A 20,029-nucleotide genomic window follows, 5' to 3' on the forward strand; every position below is an offset into this window, starting at 1 on the left:
CACAAAATTACTAAAAATGACAAAAAAGACACATTACGAAAAAAATGACACAAAATGACACAAAATGACTGAAAAAGACACAAAATTTTAAAAAAAATACCAAAAAAGATACAAAATTACAAAAAATTACCAAAAAAGATACAAAATTACCAAAATTGACAAAAAATTACCAAAACACACAAAATTACAAAAATGACCAAAAAGACATAAAATTACAAAAAAATACCAAAAGAGACACAAAATTACCAAAAATGACCCAAAATTAGTCAAAATTACCACAAAAAAAAAACATACACTACCAAAAATGACACAAAATTACTAAACATTACAACAAAAACCTGTTAAACAATCCATTTAATGTGTGTAAAACAATGTATTTTCTTGTTTTAACAGTGCAGGAGATCGTGTTCATAGATGTGAATCAGGAACAGTTCCTGCAGGTTAAAGAGACGCTCTATATTTAGAAACAGAGCCACATTAAGAGTCGTCGCTGATTAAAGCCGACTCGACTCTGATTCCCAAAAACAACAGCAGGAACGTTTCCCTCTGAATGGAATTAAGACCTTCAACATGAAATCTGATCTATTTTTATGTGCAGGGAGTATTTTTAGCAGCAGCAGCAGCAGCTCTGCAGGGCTCACTTACACTGCTTCAATATTTAACAGTCACAATGGAGACCGCTCAGCCAGAAAACACTCCTGTTGTTGTTGTTGTTGTTGTTGTTGTTGTTGCATGATAAAGTCATCTACACACATCAAACATGGATTAAATATCTGCAGCTCTGTTTCTGTCTCCTGAATTAAACTACTCTGGATCCTGTTTTTTCAAAATAAACTGACTTCCTGCTGTCATGATACATTCTGTTATATCTCTTCTGTTAGACCTCTGGGTCCCTCAGTCTTTATAACAGTTAGAATGACAGGAAACAGAATGAAGAGGAAGTTTGTCTAATGTTCCAAAAAGAGACACAAATGTACTAACAAATAACCAAAAAATACACAAAATTAACAAAAATACTAAAAAGATACACAATATTACTAAAAAATTACCCAAGACACAAATTACCAAAAAAAATGACACAAAATTACTAAAAATTACCAAAAATTCCATAAAATTTCCAAAAAAGACACAAAATTACAAAAAATACTAAAAAATACACAATATTACTAAATAATTACCCAAGAAGACACAAATTACCAAAAAATGACACAAAATTACAAAAAAATTACCAAAAAAGACACAAAATTACTAAAAAATCACCAAAAATGACACAAAATTACAAAAAAATACCAAAAAGACACAAAATTACAAAAAATGACTAAATTACTAAAAATTACCAAAGACACAAAATTACAAAAAAATTACCAAAAAATGACACAAAAAATTACTAAAAAATGACACAAAATTACAAAAAAATGACCAAATAATGACACAAAATTACCAAAAGACACAAAATTACCTAAAATGACCAAAAAAACATACAACATTACCAAAAATGACACAAAATTACTAAAAATTACCAAAAAAACATACTAAATGTTCAAATGTTCAGCCTCTCCTGCTGTCTCAGGATCTGGTTCGTGCAGACGCTTTATTTTAAATGACACATGGAGAATAAAGAGATTCTGACACTAATATCAACATTTAACACAAGTAACGGTCACTTTTTAGAACTGATGATGCGTTCAAGGACCGTTGGAGTGTAAAACTCTTGACCTCTCTCCTCGTCTCCCTCTCACCGTTTAATATTCTCTGAACCTGGTGAGGAGGTGTTTATGTTATTTACAGGTCAGAACAAACGGAACCAACAGAGACAAGAAGGAAATAAGAGAGAAAAACTAATAAACTAATAATACAATAGAGGGAAGCTGCTCCTCCTCCTCCTCCTCCCCCCCCCCCCCCCCCCCCTCCTGTTTGTTATGGAGGAGCAGCCGGGCTGAGAGGGATCGCTGCACAAACAAATGTTTGTTCTGCCCTTCACACACCCCAGAGACACACACACACACACACACACACACACACAGGGCCCTCTGTGTGTGTGTGTGTGTGTGTGTGTGTTTTATTTCTTCTTATTCCTACAGTTTCTTAGTGTTCCTCTTTATTATAGGGGGTTAGAAATGTGTGTGTGTTATTTATTTATTTATTATTGTTCAGATGTTTTATAGTGTGTCTGTGTGTGTGTGTTTGTGTGTGTTGAGATTTTCTTCCCTTTTCTATTATTATTATTATTATATAATTATTACAGTGTGTGTGTGGACGAGACAAACATCAGTGAACATCCAGACTGTGTGTGTGTGTGTGTGTGTGTGTGTGTGTGTGTGTGTGTGTGTGTGTGTGTGTGTACCAGCTGTCCACCAGTTACTGTTGGCCTCACTGGGTGAAGAGAGAGAAAGATAGACGGATGGATGGATGGATAGTTGAAATGATGAAGGGATAGAAGAAAGGATGTAAAGACAACAAAAATGAGAGAGGGAGGAGGAGGAGGAGGAGGAGGGATGAAAGGGAGAAAATAAAACAAAATAGGAGAAGGAGAAAATGAAGACAGGATGGAGGGAAGAAAATAAAGAAATTATGAAAGGAAGAGTGAGAGAGGAAATGATGAAAAGATGGAGGGATGAGAGGGGAGGAAAAGAAAGAAAGGTAGAGGAGGGGTAGATGGAGAGATGACAAAAGAAGAAAATGGAGAAAAGATGAAAGGATGGGAAAGAGATTTAGAGATGATGGTGGAGGAAGAAAAGATGGAGGGATGACGAGAAGAAAAAAAGAAAGGATGAAAGGGATAAATGAAGAAGAGATGGAGGGTTGACAAAATGATAAAATAAAAAAATGAAAATGATGGAATGATTCGAAAGGAAGAATAAAAAGATAGAGGGATGAGAGGGAGAAATAAATAGACGGAGGGATGAGAGGAGAGGAGAAGAAAAGGATGAGAAGGAGAAAATGAGGAAAAGATGGAGAGATAATAAGAGAAAAGAAAGAAAAGGAAGAAGAGATGGGGGGATGACTAGAAAATATAATAAAGAATTGGAGAAGATGGGATGGATGATAAGAAAGGAAGAATAAAAAGATAGAGGGATGAGAGGGAGAAATGAAGAGATAGAGGGATGAGAGGAGAGGAGAAGAAAGAAAAGGATGAGAAGGAGAAAATGAGGAAAAGATGGAGAGATAATAAGAGAAGAAAGGAAAGAAAGAAATTATGAAAGATGAGAGAAAAGGGATAGAGGGATGGGAAGGAGAATGATGGAGTGGTGGTGGAGGAAGAAAAAAATGTGGAAAAGATGGAGGGATAATAAGAGAAGAAAGGAAAGAAAGAGTAGAAAGACAGAGGTGGGGAAGAAAATAAATAAATGATAAAAGGATGAGAGGGAGGAATGAAGAAAAGATGGAGGGATGGTTGGGAAAGAAAAGATAAATAAGAAGAGGGAGATGAAAGGGGAGAAAATGATTCCATTCATGAATAAAGAACGAGGGATGAAAGGATGATGGATGGAGGGATGAAGGAGGTGTCAATCAGCAGGAAGGGGTCAAAGGTCAGGAGGAGGAGGCGGGTCTCTACAAGCCTCTAACACAGACTGAGGAGAGAGGTCAACACGCTCCTCATCCCTCCATCCCTCCATCACTTCATCACTCCATCCTCAGACGGACGGAGGGGAAGAAAGAGAATAGAGAGAGAAATAAAAGATAAATAAAAAAGAGAAAGATAAATAAAAGAGAGAGAGAGAAATAAAATACAAAGAGAGAAAGATAAAACAGAGAGAGATAAAAGAGAGAGAAATGAAAGAAAAAATAAAAGATAGAGAGAGAAATAAAAGAGATAGAGAGAAATAAAAGAGAAATAAAAAGAGAAATAAAAAAGAGAGAAATAAAAAAGAGAGAGAAATAAAATAGAAAGAGAAAAAGATAAAGAGAAATAAAAGAGAGATAAAAGAGAAAATACAAGATAGAGAGAAATAAAAAAGAGAAATAAAAAGAGAGAAATAAAAAGACAGAAATAAAAAGAGAGAAATAAAAGAGAAATAAAAGAGAAATAAAAGACAGAGAGAGAGAGAAATAAAAGAGAGAAATAAAAAGAGAGAAATAAAAGAGAAATAAAAGACACAGAGAGAGAGAAATAAAAGAGAGAAATAAAAAGAGAGAAATAAAAGAGAAATAAAAGACAGAGAGAGAGAGAAATAAAAGAGAGAAATAAAAGAGAGTGAAAAATAAAAAAGAGAAATACAGGCAGAGAGAGAGATAGAGAGAGAAAGAAAGAAAGAAAGAAAGAAAGAAAGAAAGAAAGAAACAAAGAAACAAAGAAAGAAAGAAAGACAGAAAAGAGAGAGAGAGAGAGAGATAAATTGTGGCGTCAGCAGAGAGAGAGTGGTGACAGATGAGGTTTAATGAGAGATGGAGGGATGAAAGGAGGGGAAGGGTCACATGATTTATTCAGAGGAGGGGGGGGGGGAGGGGGGATTAAGACGGAGAACTGCCACCTGAACCACATACACACACACACACACACACACACACACAGACACACACACACACACACAGACACACACACACACACACACACACTCAGAGTCCCGGGGGGCTGCTGGTCTGAAGGCTGTTAATTGTCGCCAACACGACTTTAATCAGATTTCTGCATCACACACACACACACACACGCCGGCACGTGCGCCAACACACACACGCTCCTGTCCCATGGGGTGTGTGTGTGTGTGTGTGTGTGTGTGTGTGTAAATCAGGTTTTGGCGAGGAGGTGTGGTCATTAGCGCCAAGTCCCATATGCTGCCCGCCGACACTGGAGGGAAAACCCCTGGGACACACACACACACACACACACACACACACACACACACACACACACACACACTCACACAAAACCAAAGTGGACAAAAAAGTAATCCCGACACACACACATATGCTCAAACACACACAGGCAGACATACAAGTAATAAAACACACACACACACACACACACACACACACACACACACGCTATACAAATAACACACACATACACACACAAAAAACAACACACACACACACACACTAACAAGTAGCATACACACACACTAAAAATAACACACACACACTACAAAATAGCACACACACACAACCAAACACACTATAAAAATAAGAAAATTAAAAAGTATAATTTTCTTTTATTTTTTCTGGTTTTATTGAACTTTAAATATAAAATCAATTGGAAAAACAAACAGAACATAAATTTAAATTAGAGGGAAAAATAACAAAAACATCAAGTAGTTTATTTAAATAATATGAAAGGAATGCCTTAAAATAAATGAAATACAAATACAAGTGATCAAATATGTTTGATTGCAATTGAAAAACCCACTGAAAACTACCAAACATGTATTAAATATATTCAATTAATAAATAAAAATATTTTAGAATAAATGAGACATTTCTTGAACATTATATATATAATATTCACATTTTTAACAAATGTGTATTTAAATATAAAACAAATGCCTAAAAATACATTTAATTAATTCTAATATGATTGAATAGTTTGTATTGCAACAAAAAAAAACCTAGTGAAAACTACCTAATATATATTTAATATATAAAAATGTATAAATAAAAAAATACATTTCTTGAACATTCAATACAAATCACATTAAATGCAATTTTTTTTAGAAAAGTAAAAATTAAATTAGTGGGATAAATTATATTTCATATAAGTGAAATATTTAAATATATATTTTTGTGTGTTTAAACAATAGCAAATAAATGTCTAAAAAAAAATAAAATAAAAAAAAAATGTTTTGAGACATTATTATTATTATTTAAATTAATAAAAAAAAATATAAATGAAAATCAATTGGACCAAACAGCAACAACACACAATAAAACACACAAATACACACAAAAAGAGAGAGAGAGCCTGATGAATAAATAACCTCTCTCTCTCCCTCTTTCATCCCTCCATCTCTATTAAAACCTCATTCTGTCCTCTCATCCATCCATCACTCCTCTCCTCCTCTCCTTTCCTCGTTCCCTTCCTCATCCCTGTTTCCTTTCCTATCATCCCACCTCATTCCCTTCTACTTCTCCTCCCTTGATCCCTTCTTCCCTCACCTTGACTCCTCCTGCCTTGCTTCCTTCCTCCTCTTCTTACCTCTCCTGCTCTCTTCATCATCCCTCGTTCTCTTCTTCCATCCATCATCTCTCCCTCTCCCCTTTCTTTCCTTTCCTCCTCTCTTGTTTCCTTCTTTCACACCTTGAATCCTTCTCTCCTCCCTCCTCAACCTTCTTCACCTTCAGCTTTCACTTTCCCTCCCTCCCTCCCTTCCTTCCCTCCTCCTTTTCTCTTATTCTCTCCCTTTATCATCCCTTGTTCCCTTCTTCCACATTTATGCTCTTTCTTCCCTCATCCTGTCTTTTCTCCCCTGCTTCCTCATTACCTTCCTCTCTCCCTCCCTCCATCCTTTCCTTTCCTCCCTCCTCAAACTTCTTCACTTCCCCCCTCATGCTTTTCCTCTCCTCCACTCCTCTTCCCCACATTCCCTTCCTTCCCTGTTTCTTCCCCTAACTCCTCGCCTCTTCTTTCTCTTCCTCCCTTGATCCTTTCTTCCTTCCTCATCCCCTCCCTCCTCACCTTGACTCCTTCTGTCCTTCCTTCCCCTCAAACATCACCCTCTCTTTTCCCTTCCTCCTCTCCCGCTTCCTTCATCATCCCTCAATCCCTTATTCTGTCCTTCTCTCCTTCCTTGTTTTCTTTGTCCACATCTTTCCTCTTCTCTTTTCTCCCCTCCTTCCTTTCCTTTCCTTCTCTCTTGTTTCCTTCTTTCCCACCTTGAATCCTTCTCTCCTACCTCCTCAACCTTCATCCCTTTCTCCCTCATGCTCTTCCTCTCCTCCCCTTTAAGCTTCCTTCCTTCCTTCCTTCCTTCCCCTAACTCCCCTCCCTTTCCTACCTCCTTTTCTCTTATTCACTCCCTTCATCATCCCTCGTTCCCTTCTTCCACATTTAAGCTCTTTCTTCTCTCCTCCTCTCTTTTCCTCATTACCTTCCTCTATTCCTCCCTCAGTCCTTCCTTTCCTCCTCTCTCGTTTCCTCCTTCCTTCCTTCCTTCCAGACTTCCCCCAACTCCTCCCCTCTTCTCTCTCTCCCTCCCTCATTAACTCTCTCCCTCGTCACATCGGGCCTCAGGCAACACATATGGCAGTCACGCTTCCACACCATTAAATAACACACACACACACACACACACACACACGCACACACACACACACACACACACACACACACACACACACACACACACACACACACCAACATGTGTCCCTGTTGTCCTGCCACTCGTTTAATCTTCCCTCCATCCTCTTCTCCTATTATGTCTCCTTCCATTCCTTTATCTCCTTCTTTCCTTTCCTTCACTTCCTCCATTCATCTTTTCCTCTCCCCCCCCTCTCCCCCCCCCCTCCTCTCTCTCTCTCCATCACATTAACTCTGATGCTCTCTCGCCCTCTCGTTTGTTTCTCCTCTTCGCTGGCGTTCCCTCATTGTCTCTCACTCTCTGTGCTCCAGAAAAAAAGTGTGTGTGTGTGTGTGTGTGTGTGTGTGTGTGGTGGTGGGGGGGGGGGTGAACCGGTGGGGGGGGTGGTTGAATGAGTGGTTTCCACGGCAACGAAGCCACACTGCCGCAGTGGAGACGTAGGGGAGGTGCAGAGTGTGAAGAGAGTTTTTTGAGAGAGTGAGAATGAAGCAGGCGTGAGCACGTGTGTGTGTGTGTGTGTGTGTGTGTATGTGTGTGTGTGTGTGTGTGTGTGTGTGAGAGTGTGTGTGTGTGTGTGTGTGTGTGTCTGACAAACTCGACTCCGGCAGTCAAGAGAGTGAGCAAATTAGGGAGAGAAGAGGAAGAAGAAAAGAAGTGTGTGTGTGTGTGTGTGTGTGTGTGTGAACACTATGAATGTCAAGAGCATTGCTGCAGTGCCAAGGGCAGACACACACACACACACACACACACACACACACACACACAGAGAGAGCAGAGTGTGTGTGAATGAAGTGCAGAGCGACATCATGTGTTCAGTTCAGACATGAAAGAAATAATTTAGTGACGGAGAAAGAAACTCTTTATGGAGAGAAAGTCTGAAAACGAGGTTTATATCAAATAAAACAACTTTACACCTTTAAATTACAGACACCAGAATCCAGTCCTGCTGCTGATGGTTGTATGAGGAGACCTTGATTGTTTGCTTTTCTCTTCCTGTAAGTCTCTTTGGATAAAAGCGTTTGATAAATGACTAAATGTAAATGAGTATAAAGCACAAAGAGTCAGTTAGTGAAGGAAGTGATGTGTCAAATAACCAGGAGACGGAACAAAGAGACAAAATAACCAAAAAAAAGGAAAAAAGAAAGACACAAAATGGTCGAGAAAAGATGTAAAATTACCAAAATAAAGATAAAATTACCAACAAGAGACACAAAATGACAAAAAAGGATGTAAAATTACAAAAAAAAAGAGACAAAATGACCAAAAAACAAAAAAAGAAAGACACAAAATGATCAAGAAAGACAAAACTCCCCCCAAAAAGATGTTAAATGTTCAAAACAAGACACAAAACAACCCAAAAAGGTGTAAAATGACAAAAAAAAGACACAAAATGACAAAAAAAAAGAAAAAAGGAAGACACAAAATGATCAGGAAAGACAAAACTCCCTCCTCAAAAAGATGTAAAATGACCAAAAAAAACGCACAAAACAACCAAAAAAAGGCGTAAAATAAGGAAAAGAAAGACACAAAATTATCGAGAAAATATGCGAAATTACCAAAAATATGTGGAATCACCAGAAAAGACACAACAAATAAAAAAGGGCGTAGAATGACAAAAAAAGAAAGACAAAATTACCCCAAAAAATGATGTAAAATTACTAAAAAAGAAACAAAATAACCAAAAAGAGGCATAATTGATGAAAGAGACACAAAATGATCAAGAAAAGATGTAAAATTTCCCCCCAAAAAAGATAAAAAAGGTGTAAAATTACAAAAAAATGAAGCAAAATTAACCTTTTTTTTTGCTGCACGCATTACACAAAATGGACTGCTGCAATATACCATGCAGTCACCTTCACACACACACACACACACACACACACACACACACACACACACACTTTAAATCAGAATAGAATAAAAGAGCAAAATGAGCTAAAATATCAAACAGGAGGAGCATGAAAGGAATAAATGTTTTCATCTTCTACTGTTTGTACTGAAAAATGATGAACTATACTTTCTGAATAATCCACACACACACACACACACACACACACACACACACACACACACTGATGAGGTGTTCTTTACACTGTTTGTGTGAGAAAAAAGTGTTTATGTCACAAAATCCAACAAATCTACATGATGAAGATGTTTCACAACACCTGTGTGTGTGTGTGTGTGTGTGTGTGTGTAGATGTCTGTCTGCAGGTGTGTGTGTGTGTGTGTGTGATGGAGTTCCTACTTCCTCTGCCCCTGTATGGACCTCAGCATCAATTTAACCTCCTACTGCTTCTACTGTCAGGAGGAAACACACACACACACACACTCACACACACACACACACACTCACACACACACACACACACACACAAACACACACACACACACACACACACACACACACACACTGAGGCACAGCCAAAGTGTAAAATGGCCAAAGGCTCTTCCAGCTCGCTGTGTGTGTCCTGAAACAGTCTATTTCAGTCGTGGGGCGCTGCAGGAAATGGATTCAGACGTGCACACACACACACACACACACACACACACACACACACACACCTGCAGACAGAGATCTACACACACACACACACAGAGGCAGACAGACAGGTGAGGTGAGCAGCGTTCAATAATAGAGGAGGTGAAAGTGACAGATTTCTGCAGCAGGCTGCCTCCTGCTGCTCTGAGCTGCTGCTCCCCCCGGTGGCCGGGGAGGGAGCTGCAGCCTGACGTCACTGCAGGGGTCAGAGGTCACATCAGACCCTGCTGACCCTCAAACACCTGACTGATTCTCATCCTGCACGGAGAGAAACTTAAAGGATGTCTTCTACGGCATGTTGGTGTCATTTGTTTCAGCACAACCTGATTATTTTTTGTAATTTTGTGTGTTTTCATGTGTTTTAGTGTGTTTTTATGTGTTTTATATGTGTGTTTTTGTGTGTTTTTTGACATTTTTTGTAATTGTGTGTTTTTTATGTGTGTTTATGTGTGTTTTTGTAAATGTTTTGTGTTTTTCTGCAATGTTTTTTTGTAATTTTGTGTGTTTTTTGTACATTTTTTTGTGTTTTTTAGTAATTTTGTGTTTTCATGTGTTTTTGTGTTTGTTTTCATGTGTTTTAGTGTGTTTTTATGTCATTTTCTGTGTGTTTTTATGTGTTTTTTCATGTGTTTTTGTGTGTGTTTTTGTGTTTGTTTTCATGTGTGTTTTCATGTGTTTTAGTGTGTTTTTATGTGTTTTTTATACATTTTTGTGGGTTTTTTGGGGTTTTTTTTTTTAACATTTTTGTGGGTTTTTTACGTTGCAAAAAATTCATATTCCATAGAGAAAAGTAATAGCACAGCGATCCCGATCAAACCGCACGTTTTGATGTAGAATTTGTCCTGCAACTCTTGCAGGTCCTCTACACAACTCAGTGTCAATATAAAGAGACATTTCCTTAAGTAGGTGCTCACACACACACACACACACACACACACACACACACACACAGAGTGGAGATCTTAAAGCATTTATTATTGATTAGAACAAGCAGCGGAGAAGTGGAGCGATTTGTTCAAGGGCAAAGAGAGAGAGAGAGAAATAAAAGAGAGAGAGAGTGAACGTGTGCTGGATCTTTGTTTCGTTTCTCTTTCGATATGTGACACAAATCACTTAGCTGAGAGTGTGTGTGTGTGTGTGAGTGTGTGTGTGTGTGTGTGTGTGTGTGTGTGTTTGTACTCAGCACGCTCTCAAACAGAAGTTCTCACATGTTTTACCTAAAACTGGAAACTTTTCCATGTTTACCGTCAACGAGACGTTTCAGAGCGTCTGAGTGTGTCTGTGTGTGTGTGTGAGTGTGTGTGTGTGTGAGTGTGTGTGTGTGTGTGTGTGTGTGTGTGTGTGTCTGACCTGAGTTCAGCAGCTCCTGCTCCATCACTCCACAGCCCAGCACCTCCATCCAGTCGCCCTGGAAACGCACCTCCAGCTCAAAGGAGGGATGAGTGAAGGGGAAGTAACAGTCGACCCACCGGACCTCCACATCTGAGGAGGAGGAGGAGGAGGAGGAAGGAGAGGAGGAGGAGGAAGGAGAGGAGGAGAGAGGAGGAGGAGGTGGAAGGGGAGGAGAGAGGAGGAGGAGGAGGAAGAGGAGCAGGAAACAAGGATACAAGTGAAAAGGAAACCATGGAAAGAAACAAGGAGAGGTAAAAAGGAGAGGAAATAAGGAGAGGGAACAAGGTAAGGAAACAAGGGGAGGAAACAAGGAGAGGAAAAAAGGATACAAGTGGAGGAGGAGAGGAGGAGGAGGAGGAGAGGGAAAAGGAGGAGGAGGAAGAGGAGGAGAGAGGAGGAGGAGTAACAGTAGATAGATCAGTAACCAGCTCCTGTATCAGGTGATTGAGGTGTTTCAGGTGTTTGAGGTGTTTCAGGTGATTGAGGTGTTTCAGGTGATTGAGGTGTTTAAGGTGTTCAGGTGATTGAGGTGTTTCAGGTGATTGAGGTGTTTAAGGTGTTCAGGTGATTGAGGTGTTTAAGGTGTTCAGGTGATTGAGGTGTTTCAGGTGATTGAGGTGTTTCAGGTGATTGAGGTGTTTAAGGTGTTCAGGTGATTGAGGTGTTTAAGGTGTTCAGGTGATTGAGGTGTTTCAGGTGATTGAGGTGTTTAAGGTGTTCAGGTGATTGAGGTGTTTAAGGTGTTCAGGTGATTGAGGTGTTTAAGGTGTTCAGGTGATTGAGGTGTTTAAGGTGTTCAGGTGATTGAGGTGTTTCAGGTGTTTCAGGTGATTGAGGTGTTTCAGGTGTTTCAGGTGATTGGGGTGTTTCAGGTGTTTCAGGTGATTGAGGTGTTTCAGGTGTTTCAGGTGATTGAGGTGTTTCAGGTGTTTCAGGTGATTGAGGTGTTTCAGGTGTTTCAGGTGTTTCAGGTGATTGGGGTGTTTCAGGTGATTGAGGTGTTTCAGGTGATTAAGGTGTTTCAGGTGATTGAGGTGTTTCAGGTGATTGAGGTGTTTCAGGTGATTGAGGTGTTTAAGGTGTTCAAGGTGATTGAGGTGTTTCAGGTGATTGAGGTGTTTGAGGTATTTAAGGTGTTACAGGTGTTTGAGGTGTTACCTGGTCCAAACAGGTGCGAGACGAGTCGAGTCAGCGTGTTCTTCAGGTTGAACTCCAGCAGCTTGACGGCCTCCAGAGAGTGCGCCTCCTGCTTCTGAGGAGTCCTGCGACCTCCGACCTCAAACAGAGAGAGCTCCTCGCCGTCCTGCACCTGAGAGAACAGCTGGAGACACAACGAGGTGTTCAGAAAGTAGTTATTTAGATCGGCTGATTCTCAACTTTCCGACAGTCCTTGAACACATCATAAAAAGTGACCAAACAAAGCTTAAAATAGTGAAATTATCTGTCAGAATCACTAAATGTGTTCTACAAGTGGAGAGGAAACAAGGAGAGGAGACAAGGAGAGGAGACAAGGAGAGGAAACAAGGAGAGGAAACAAGGAGAGGAGACAAGGAGAGGAAACAAGCATACAAGTGGAGAGGTAACGAGGGAAGGAAATAAGGAGAGAAGAAACCAGAAAAGCAAACAAGGAGAGGAGGCAAGGAAGGAAAACTAGGAAAGGAAACAAGGAGAGGAAACAAGGATACGAGTGGAGAGGAAACAAGGAGAGGAGAGGAAACAAGGAAAGGCAAAATGGTACATGTGGAGAGGAAACAAGGAGAGGAAACATGGAGGAGAAGAAACAAGGAGAGGAAACAAGGAAAGGGAACAAGGAGAAGAGAGGAAACTAGGAGAGGAAACCGGGCAAGGAAAACAAGGGGAGGAAACAAGGAAACAAGGAGAGAAGAAAAAAGGAAAGGAAACAAGGAAAGGAGAGGAAACAAAGAGAGGAAACAAGGACACAAGTGGTTAGAAAACCACGGAAGGCAACAAAGAGAGTAGACAAGGAGAGGAAACAAGAAAAGGAAACAAGGAGAGGAGACAAGGAGAGAAAACAAGGATACAAGTGGAGAGGAAAAAGGGAGAGAAAACAAGGAGAGGAGACAAGGACTGAGCTACTTTTGAGCGATTTTTTCCGTTTTATTTTGGAAGTTTAATGCACTTCCTCTGCAGAGCGACAGCAGGATTTAAATTGTTATTCATTATTCTTATTGTCATTTTTTTTTTTTTTTCCGAACCAGAGATGGAAAAAAACCAAAGAGCTCCTCCAGTCTGCAGGTTAACTGTTTAACTATTACAGGTTTGTATTTTAGAAACATCCAGTTTATTATTATGATGTTGATTTAAATCCGTTCTGAAGAACCGTGTGTCTGGACCTCGTGGTTGGAGAAGATGCGGACTCCCTCCATCTGGTGGAAGACGGGGTAGTGGCTGGCGTCGATCTCGTCCCGCCGGTAAACGTCTCCGGCCAGCAGGAAGGCGTCCAGCCCCGAGCTCACCAGCTCCCTCTGGTGGGCGGAGGTGTGGCCGCGCAGCATCGTCCTCCTGAAGACACGAAACAAACTGATATTAACCTGATAGTAACACATTTAGGCCTGAAACGCCTGGAAAACCTCTGGCCGATTCCAAAATAACCCCCTAAAGCATGGGTCTCAAACTCACGGCCCACGGGCCAATTGTGGCCCTTGTGATGATATTTGTGGCCCCCACCTTGATATGAAAGTTTAATGTGAGTTTTATATGAATGGCACTTTACCGTGTTGTGTGTGGAAGGTCCCTTTAATTACTTTTTTTTGGTAATTTTGTGACTTTTTTAGGTAATTTTGTGTCTTTTTTAGGTAATTTTGTGTCTTTTTTAAAGAATTTTGTCTTTTTTAATCATTTTGTGTCTTTTTTTTGGTAATTCTGTGTCCTTTTTTGGTCATTTTGTGTCTTTTTAAAGTAATTTAGTGTTTTTTCAGTCATTTTGTGTCTTTTTAAAATAATTTTGTGTCTTTTTTGGTAATTCTGTGTATTTTTTGGTCTTTTTGTGTCTTTTTTAAGTAATTTTGTGTCTTTTTGGTAATTTTGTGTCTTTTTTAAATAATTTTGTGTCTTTCTTTGGTAATTATGTGTCCTTTTTTGGTCATTTTGTGTCTTTTTAAAGCAATTTAGTGTTTTTTCAGTCATTTTGTGTCTTTTTAAAATAATTTTGTGTCTTTTTTTTTTTAGTAATTTAGTGTATTTTTTGGTCATTTTGTGTCTTTTTAAAGTAATTTAGTTATTTTTCTGTCATTTTGTGTCTTTATAAGTCATTTTGTGTCTTTTTTTAGTAATTTTGTGTCTTTTTTTTAGTAATTTTGTGGCTTTTTAAAAGAATTTTGTGTCTTTTTTAGTAATTTTGTGGCTTTTTTTGGTCATTTTGATACTGCCTCCAATTCTAGTTTGAGACCCCTGGTTAAAACTGAATGAATGTGACTAATCAGAGCGACAGATTCCAGACCCCTCACCTGTTCAGGTAGTAGTTGTCTCCTGGTTTCCTGCTGGCGTGGCCGGGCGGGATCAGCAAGCTGTCAATCAAATCGTACAGACAATCTGAGATTTATGATTTCATAAAGACTCCAGATGGTTTTAAATCTTCACCCTCACTTCAGATTATTTTAATTATCTGTGAGATCTGCTGACCTGTCAAAGTTTTGCTCCACGGTGACCACGGGGCTCAGGTTGTCGTGTACGGAGAAGAGCGGGTTGCCCCAGCGACCGATATAAGCACTGAGGAGGGTTGGAGAGAGTAAACAAATAAACAACAACATCATCATCAAAGAGAGTAAACAACCTGAATATACTGTAAATACAACACAAATGTCCTGAATGTTGTAAGACCAGTTTTCTCCACAAATTGTACATAAACAGCCTCTCCTGTCCTCTCCTCTCTGCTCTGTGTAAACAGCCTCTCCTGTCTCTGAAACAGGTTTTCAGTGAATATTTGTCACATGACCGGCAAAGTTTCCGAAAAAAGACACAACGTTACCAAAAAATACCAACAAAAAGAGACAAATTTACCAAAAAAAGACATTAAATTACCAAAAAGTTCCAAAAAAAAAGATGGCAAAATGGCCAAAAACAAGACGTAAAATTACAAAAAAAAAGTCAACATATTGTACATATTGAAGTATTGTCTTGTTTCCAGCCTCTCCTGTCCTCTCCTCTCTGCTCTGTGTAAACAGATTCTCAGTGAATATTTGTCACGTGACCGTTGGTCTCAGCAGAATCAATCATGTCTTCAGTGTCTCTGAGGAGCAGAATTTTATGTTTTTAACAGGTTTATCTGGTTTATTTTAAATGACACATGGAGAATACAGACATTCTGACACTAATATCAACATTTAACACAAGTAATGGTCACTTTCTAGAACGGAAACTTCCGTAACCGATGATGTGTTCAAAGACGTCGGAAAGTTTAAACTCTGACGATGATGCCTGTTTTTACAGTTTCTTTCTCGTATAAACAGAGGGTTTTTGCTGATTTTTTACTATTAAAATAATTAGGTAATCAAAGTGTAACAAAAACTTCTAATCAAACGTCGTCGCCGGTAGCGGTTTGATCACCATAGAAAAGATACATTGTTGTACATAGTAAATATACTGCATAAGTTCAATTTTATTCCAATTTATTTCCATTTTTTTCTGGTTTCTGTCATTTTAACTGCGTTATTCTGCACAAAGACAGTTTGAGTTGTTCTAATTGTGCTGGTGCAGGAAAATGTTTCTTGGGGTTCAGAGGGTTAAAAGTTTTTCCTTTGGAGAAAAACACTCGTCCGTCTCTATGCAGATGATGCTGTTGTTTACTGTAAAAAAAAATGACTTCAAAGTGGCTTTTAAAGCTGAAAAAGTGAAGTCATGTAGTTTAGAAATTCATATTAGTTTGATTTGAATTCTCCCTACTTTAAGCCAGGACTGTGCTGATTCCATAGAGCTGCAGAACTTTTTTATTTGTTACTCTTTTCATATAAAATGTATAAAACATGCCCTGAATCGGATAGTTGGGGTTCAGAGGGTTAATGTCAAATAGTCATTAAAAAGTTTTATGTAGACAAATGTGGCTAATTTTCAACATAAACTTGTGACAGAAAATAAAAAGATTGCATTAATACTGTACACCTTTAAAACTGCAGTATTAACACTCATAATTATAGTTGCCAAGAGAGAATAAAGGTAGAGAAGAAGCCGCTGATGAAGTTTTTACGTTGTTTTAAAATTACCCGGCAGCTTCAGAGTGTGTGGTCCTTTTCTAAAGAGTAAAGTTCACGACCTGTGAAATGGCAGAGTCATAAAGCACTGTCAGACAACACACTCAGTGACTCCTTAATGACTTATTAATGCAGCGTTAATGCTCCCGCTGCTGTGTGTGTTGGTTTTTTTATGGCGAGTGTGGAATATAACCGGCGGCGTAACGATATTTCACTGCAGCAAACTTTTACACCCGACCGTCCCTGAAGACTCCCTGAGCCTGCGGAGGGAGAGAGAGTCAGTCAGCAGTTTGTGCTCCCAAAATAAAGAAAGAGAGCACAGACATATATACGAGACGTGAGCTGATTTAAAGCACAAACTGCTTTTATTTGGACGAGAAAACACACAAAAAACGGCAGCGAGGACGTTGGGACGGGGGTCGTGTGAAGATTCACAGCTCGAGTGTGAAGATTCACATGGAGAGACAACAAAGGAACATTTATTATCTGGCTGCAGAGCTGACAGTCATTAGGGGGAATAATAAACATGATTCATCAGCAGACAATATTATTTATTTATCACCAAATCTGTCACGATCTGTACATTTACAGTTACATTTAGGGAATTAACGACGCGTCGCGAGACAGTTAAATATCGCTTCAAATAATCAGGTTCAGCCTAAAGATGAGCAATGATTTTGTTTTTAGCCACCAAGATTAAGCATTAGTTATTAAGAGCAAAAGTTTTCATAATGAAAGAACACTTTCCGACTTTGCATGGCACCAAACAAACTGTAGCAGAACAAATCGTAGGTAAACAAACTGTAGGGAAACAAAACGTAGCCAGAAAAAGTTGGACAAAAATTGGGCAAAACAAACTGTACGAAACAAACCGTAGAGAGACAAACCGTAGAAAACAAACCGTAAAAAACAAACTGTAGAGAAACAAACCATAGAGAAACAAACCGTAGAGAGACAAACCGTAGAGAGACAAACCATAGAGAATAAAACCATAATGAAACAAACTGTAGAGAATCAAAACCGTAATGAAACAAACCGTAGAGAAAAACAAACAGTAGAGAAACAAACCGTAGAGAAAAACAAACCGTAGAGAAACAAACTGTAGAGAAACAAACCGTAGAGAAACAAACCGTAAAGAAACAAACCGTAAAGAAACAAACCGTAAAGAAACAAAATCGTAGCTAGAAAAAGTTCGACAAAAATAAATTGGGCAAAACAAACTGTACGAAACAAACTGTACAAAACAAACCGTAGAGAAACAAACCGTAAAGAAACAAACCGTAGAGAAACAAACCGTAAAGAAACAAACCGTAGAGAAACAAACCGTAAAGAAACAAACCATAGAGAAACAAACCGTAGAGAAACAAACCGTAAAGAAACAAACCATAGAGAAACAAACCGTAAAGAAACAAACCGTAAAGAAACAAACCGTAGAGAAACAAACCGTAAAGAAACAAACCGTAAAGAAACCATAAAGAAATAAACCACAGCGAAACAAACTATAGATAAACAAACTATGTTGAAACAAACCGTAGAGAAACAAAACCGTAGAGAGACAAAATTAGGCAAAACAAACCATAGAGCAACAAACAAAATAAAAATGGGTGAAGCTAAATTGGGTGAAACAAACTGTAGCGACACAAAATTTAGAACTGAGAAAAACTGAGAAACAAACCACTTTTCTCCATCCATGCAGGTTCGTCCAGCTCGGTAAAGGTGTGTTTGAAGTTCTGGTAGCTACTAGATAACAGTGTGAAAATCATGCACACGGTGGTGGACTCCACCTTCACTGCTGCGTACCTGTAGAAGTGAGCTTTGATGCGCTCCTTGATCAGCCACAGGGGATGGTGGCGTTGGTTGTGGAGGTTGCGGCCGACCTTGGCTAAGATCTTCGGCGTGACGTTGGTGAAGTCATCGCGGGGGAACGAGACGCCCGCCAGCTCCACCGAGTCCTGACCAATCACAGGCTGGGGGGCGGGGCCGTCCGTGCTCAGGCGCCTGCACGACGCTGCGCCGCCATTGGCCGAGAGGGAGGACAGACGGTGGAGCGCAGAAAGGGGCGGAGACTTCAGGAGGGGGAGGAGCGAGGACAGGGAGGTGCTGACCAGTCTCATGATGATTGGTCCATGGAGCTGCAGAGAGGAAATACAATAAAATTATGCAATTAGCATTCAGACCCGCACATAACACTTTCTGGGGCCACGACGTCCAGCAATAATAGGTTCATTCTGTATATAAGCATTTTTTTTGTTACGCGTATTAGTTATTGAAGTAGCAAAAAAAAAAAGAGCAAACACTTTGGATCTTTGCTAAGAAAAGCACTGTAACAGGGATTCTGGTCCACATGTCCTGGAAGATTTTTAATTTCCTGGACAAATGGAAGAAATTTGTAGATTGAGGAAGGTATAAATATTTTTCTTTGATTATGAAACTGGTGCAAAACCAACTTGGGTGAAACAAATTGTGGCCAAAGTGAACCGTGACAAAAGCAAACCGCGACAAAACAAACCGTGGCGAGAAGTAAACCAAAACTGAACCAAAACAAAACAAATCGTACAAAAACAATCCGTGGTGCGAAAGAAACTGTAGTGCAAAACATACTGGTGTGAAAACAAAGTAATAGTAATACTATCTGTACATATCCTGGACATTTGGTGGAAAGACTCCTGTAAGTTTATTAGAGCTGCCAGAGCAGCTTGAAGGTCCCACCATGGAAATAATCCACATGTTTCTTTATTTTCCTGGACACGCTACGGAGGAGCGGATCTAAGTTTTACACTCTGGAGGCACATTTTTGTGTATTTAAGCCTGAAAAAAAAGCCGTCAATGTCTAAACCATGGGTCTCAAACCTGCGGCCCGCGGGCCAATTGTGGCCCTCGTCACGATATTTTGTGGCCCCCACCTTGATATGAGAGTTTAATGTGAGTTTTATTGTGTGTCTTTTTTAATAATTTTGTGGGGTTTTTTGGTAAGTCTGTCTTTTTTTGGTAATTTTGTTTCTTTTTTTAAGTAATTTAGTTTGTTTTTTTGGTAATTCGTGTATTTTTTTGGTAATTCGGTGTATTTTTTTTGTCATTTTGTGTCTTTTTAAAGTAATTTAGTGTTTTTTCAGTCATTTTGATTCTTTTTTTTTTGTAATTTCGATTCTTTTTAAAGTAATTTTGTGTCTTTTTTTGGTCATTTTGTGTCTTTTTAAAGTAATTTAGTGTTTTTTCAGTCATTTTGATTCTTTTTTTTGTAATTTCGATTCTTTTTAAAGTAATTTTGTGTCTTTTTTTGGTCATTTTGTGTCTTTTTAAAGTAATTAAGTGTTTTTTCAGTCATTTTGATTCTTTTTTTGTAATTTTGATTCTTTTTTTGTCATTTTGTGTCTTTTTAAAGTAATTTAGGTTTTTTTTTCTCATTTTGTGTCTTTTTTTGGTCATTTTCATACTGCCTCCAGTGGCCCCCAGGTAATCTGAGTTTGAGACCCCTGGTCCTTAGAAAGGCACTTCCCATAAAATATTTTGTCTTTTTTTACCCAGCAAGCATCCTGGTGTAAACAGGGCCTTAGCTCTGTTTTTGGTCTCCACCACCTCCTGAGATGAATCTCTGTGTGTTTAGCTGCTGAATTCTCAGAAAGTCTCGTCTCTAGCTGTGTGTCTGTGCCGGTTTCAGC

At 39.1% G+C, this 20,029-nt stretch overlaps 1 protein-coding gene across 1 annotated transcript in view; it reads right to left on the reverse strand.

Moving 5' to 3' along the window:
- Positions 1-20,029, reverse strand: part of fars2 (phenylalanyl-tRNA synthetase 2, mitochondrial) — a 116,965-nt gene that overhangs the window by 65,591 nt on the left and 31,345 nt on the right. The window contains exons 2-7 of the mRNA XM_059326857.1: positions 18,171-18,502; positions 14,806-14,892; positions 14,631-14,690; positions 13,518-13,686; positions 12,322-12,484; positions 11,122-11,253 (exon numbers count right to left, since the gene is read on the reverse strand). Of these exons, the coding sequence (XP_059182840.1) occupies positions 11,122-11,253; positions 12,322-12,484; positions 13,518-13,686; positions 14,631-14,690; positions 14,806-14,892; positions 18,171-18,484 (925 nt within the window). The 5' untranslated portion in view covers positions 18,485-18,502. The remainder of the gene's footprint in view (positions 1-11,121; positions 11,254-12,321; positions 12,485-13,517; positions 13,687-14,630; positions 14,691-14,805; positions 14,893-18,170; positions 18,503-20,029) is intronic.

The sequence above is a fragment of the Centropristis striata genome, chromosome 23, assembly GCF_030273125.1.
Source record: "Centropristis striata isolate RG_2023a ecotype Rhode Island chromosome 23, C.striata_1.0, whole genome shotgun sequence".
NCBI classification, from domain to species: domain Eukaryota; kingdom Metazoa; phylum Chordata; class Actinopteri; order Perciformes; family Serranidae; genus Centropristis; species Centropristis striata.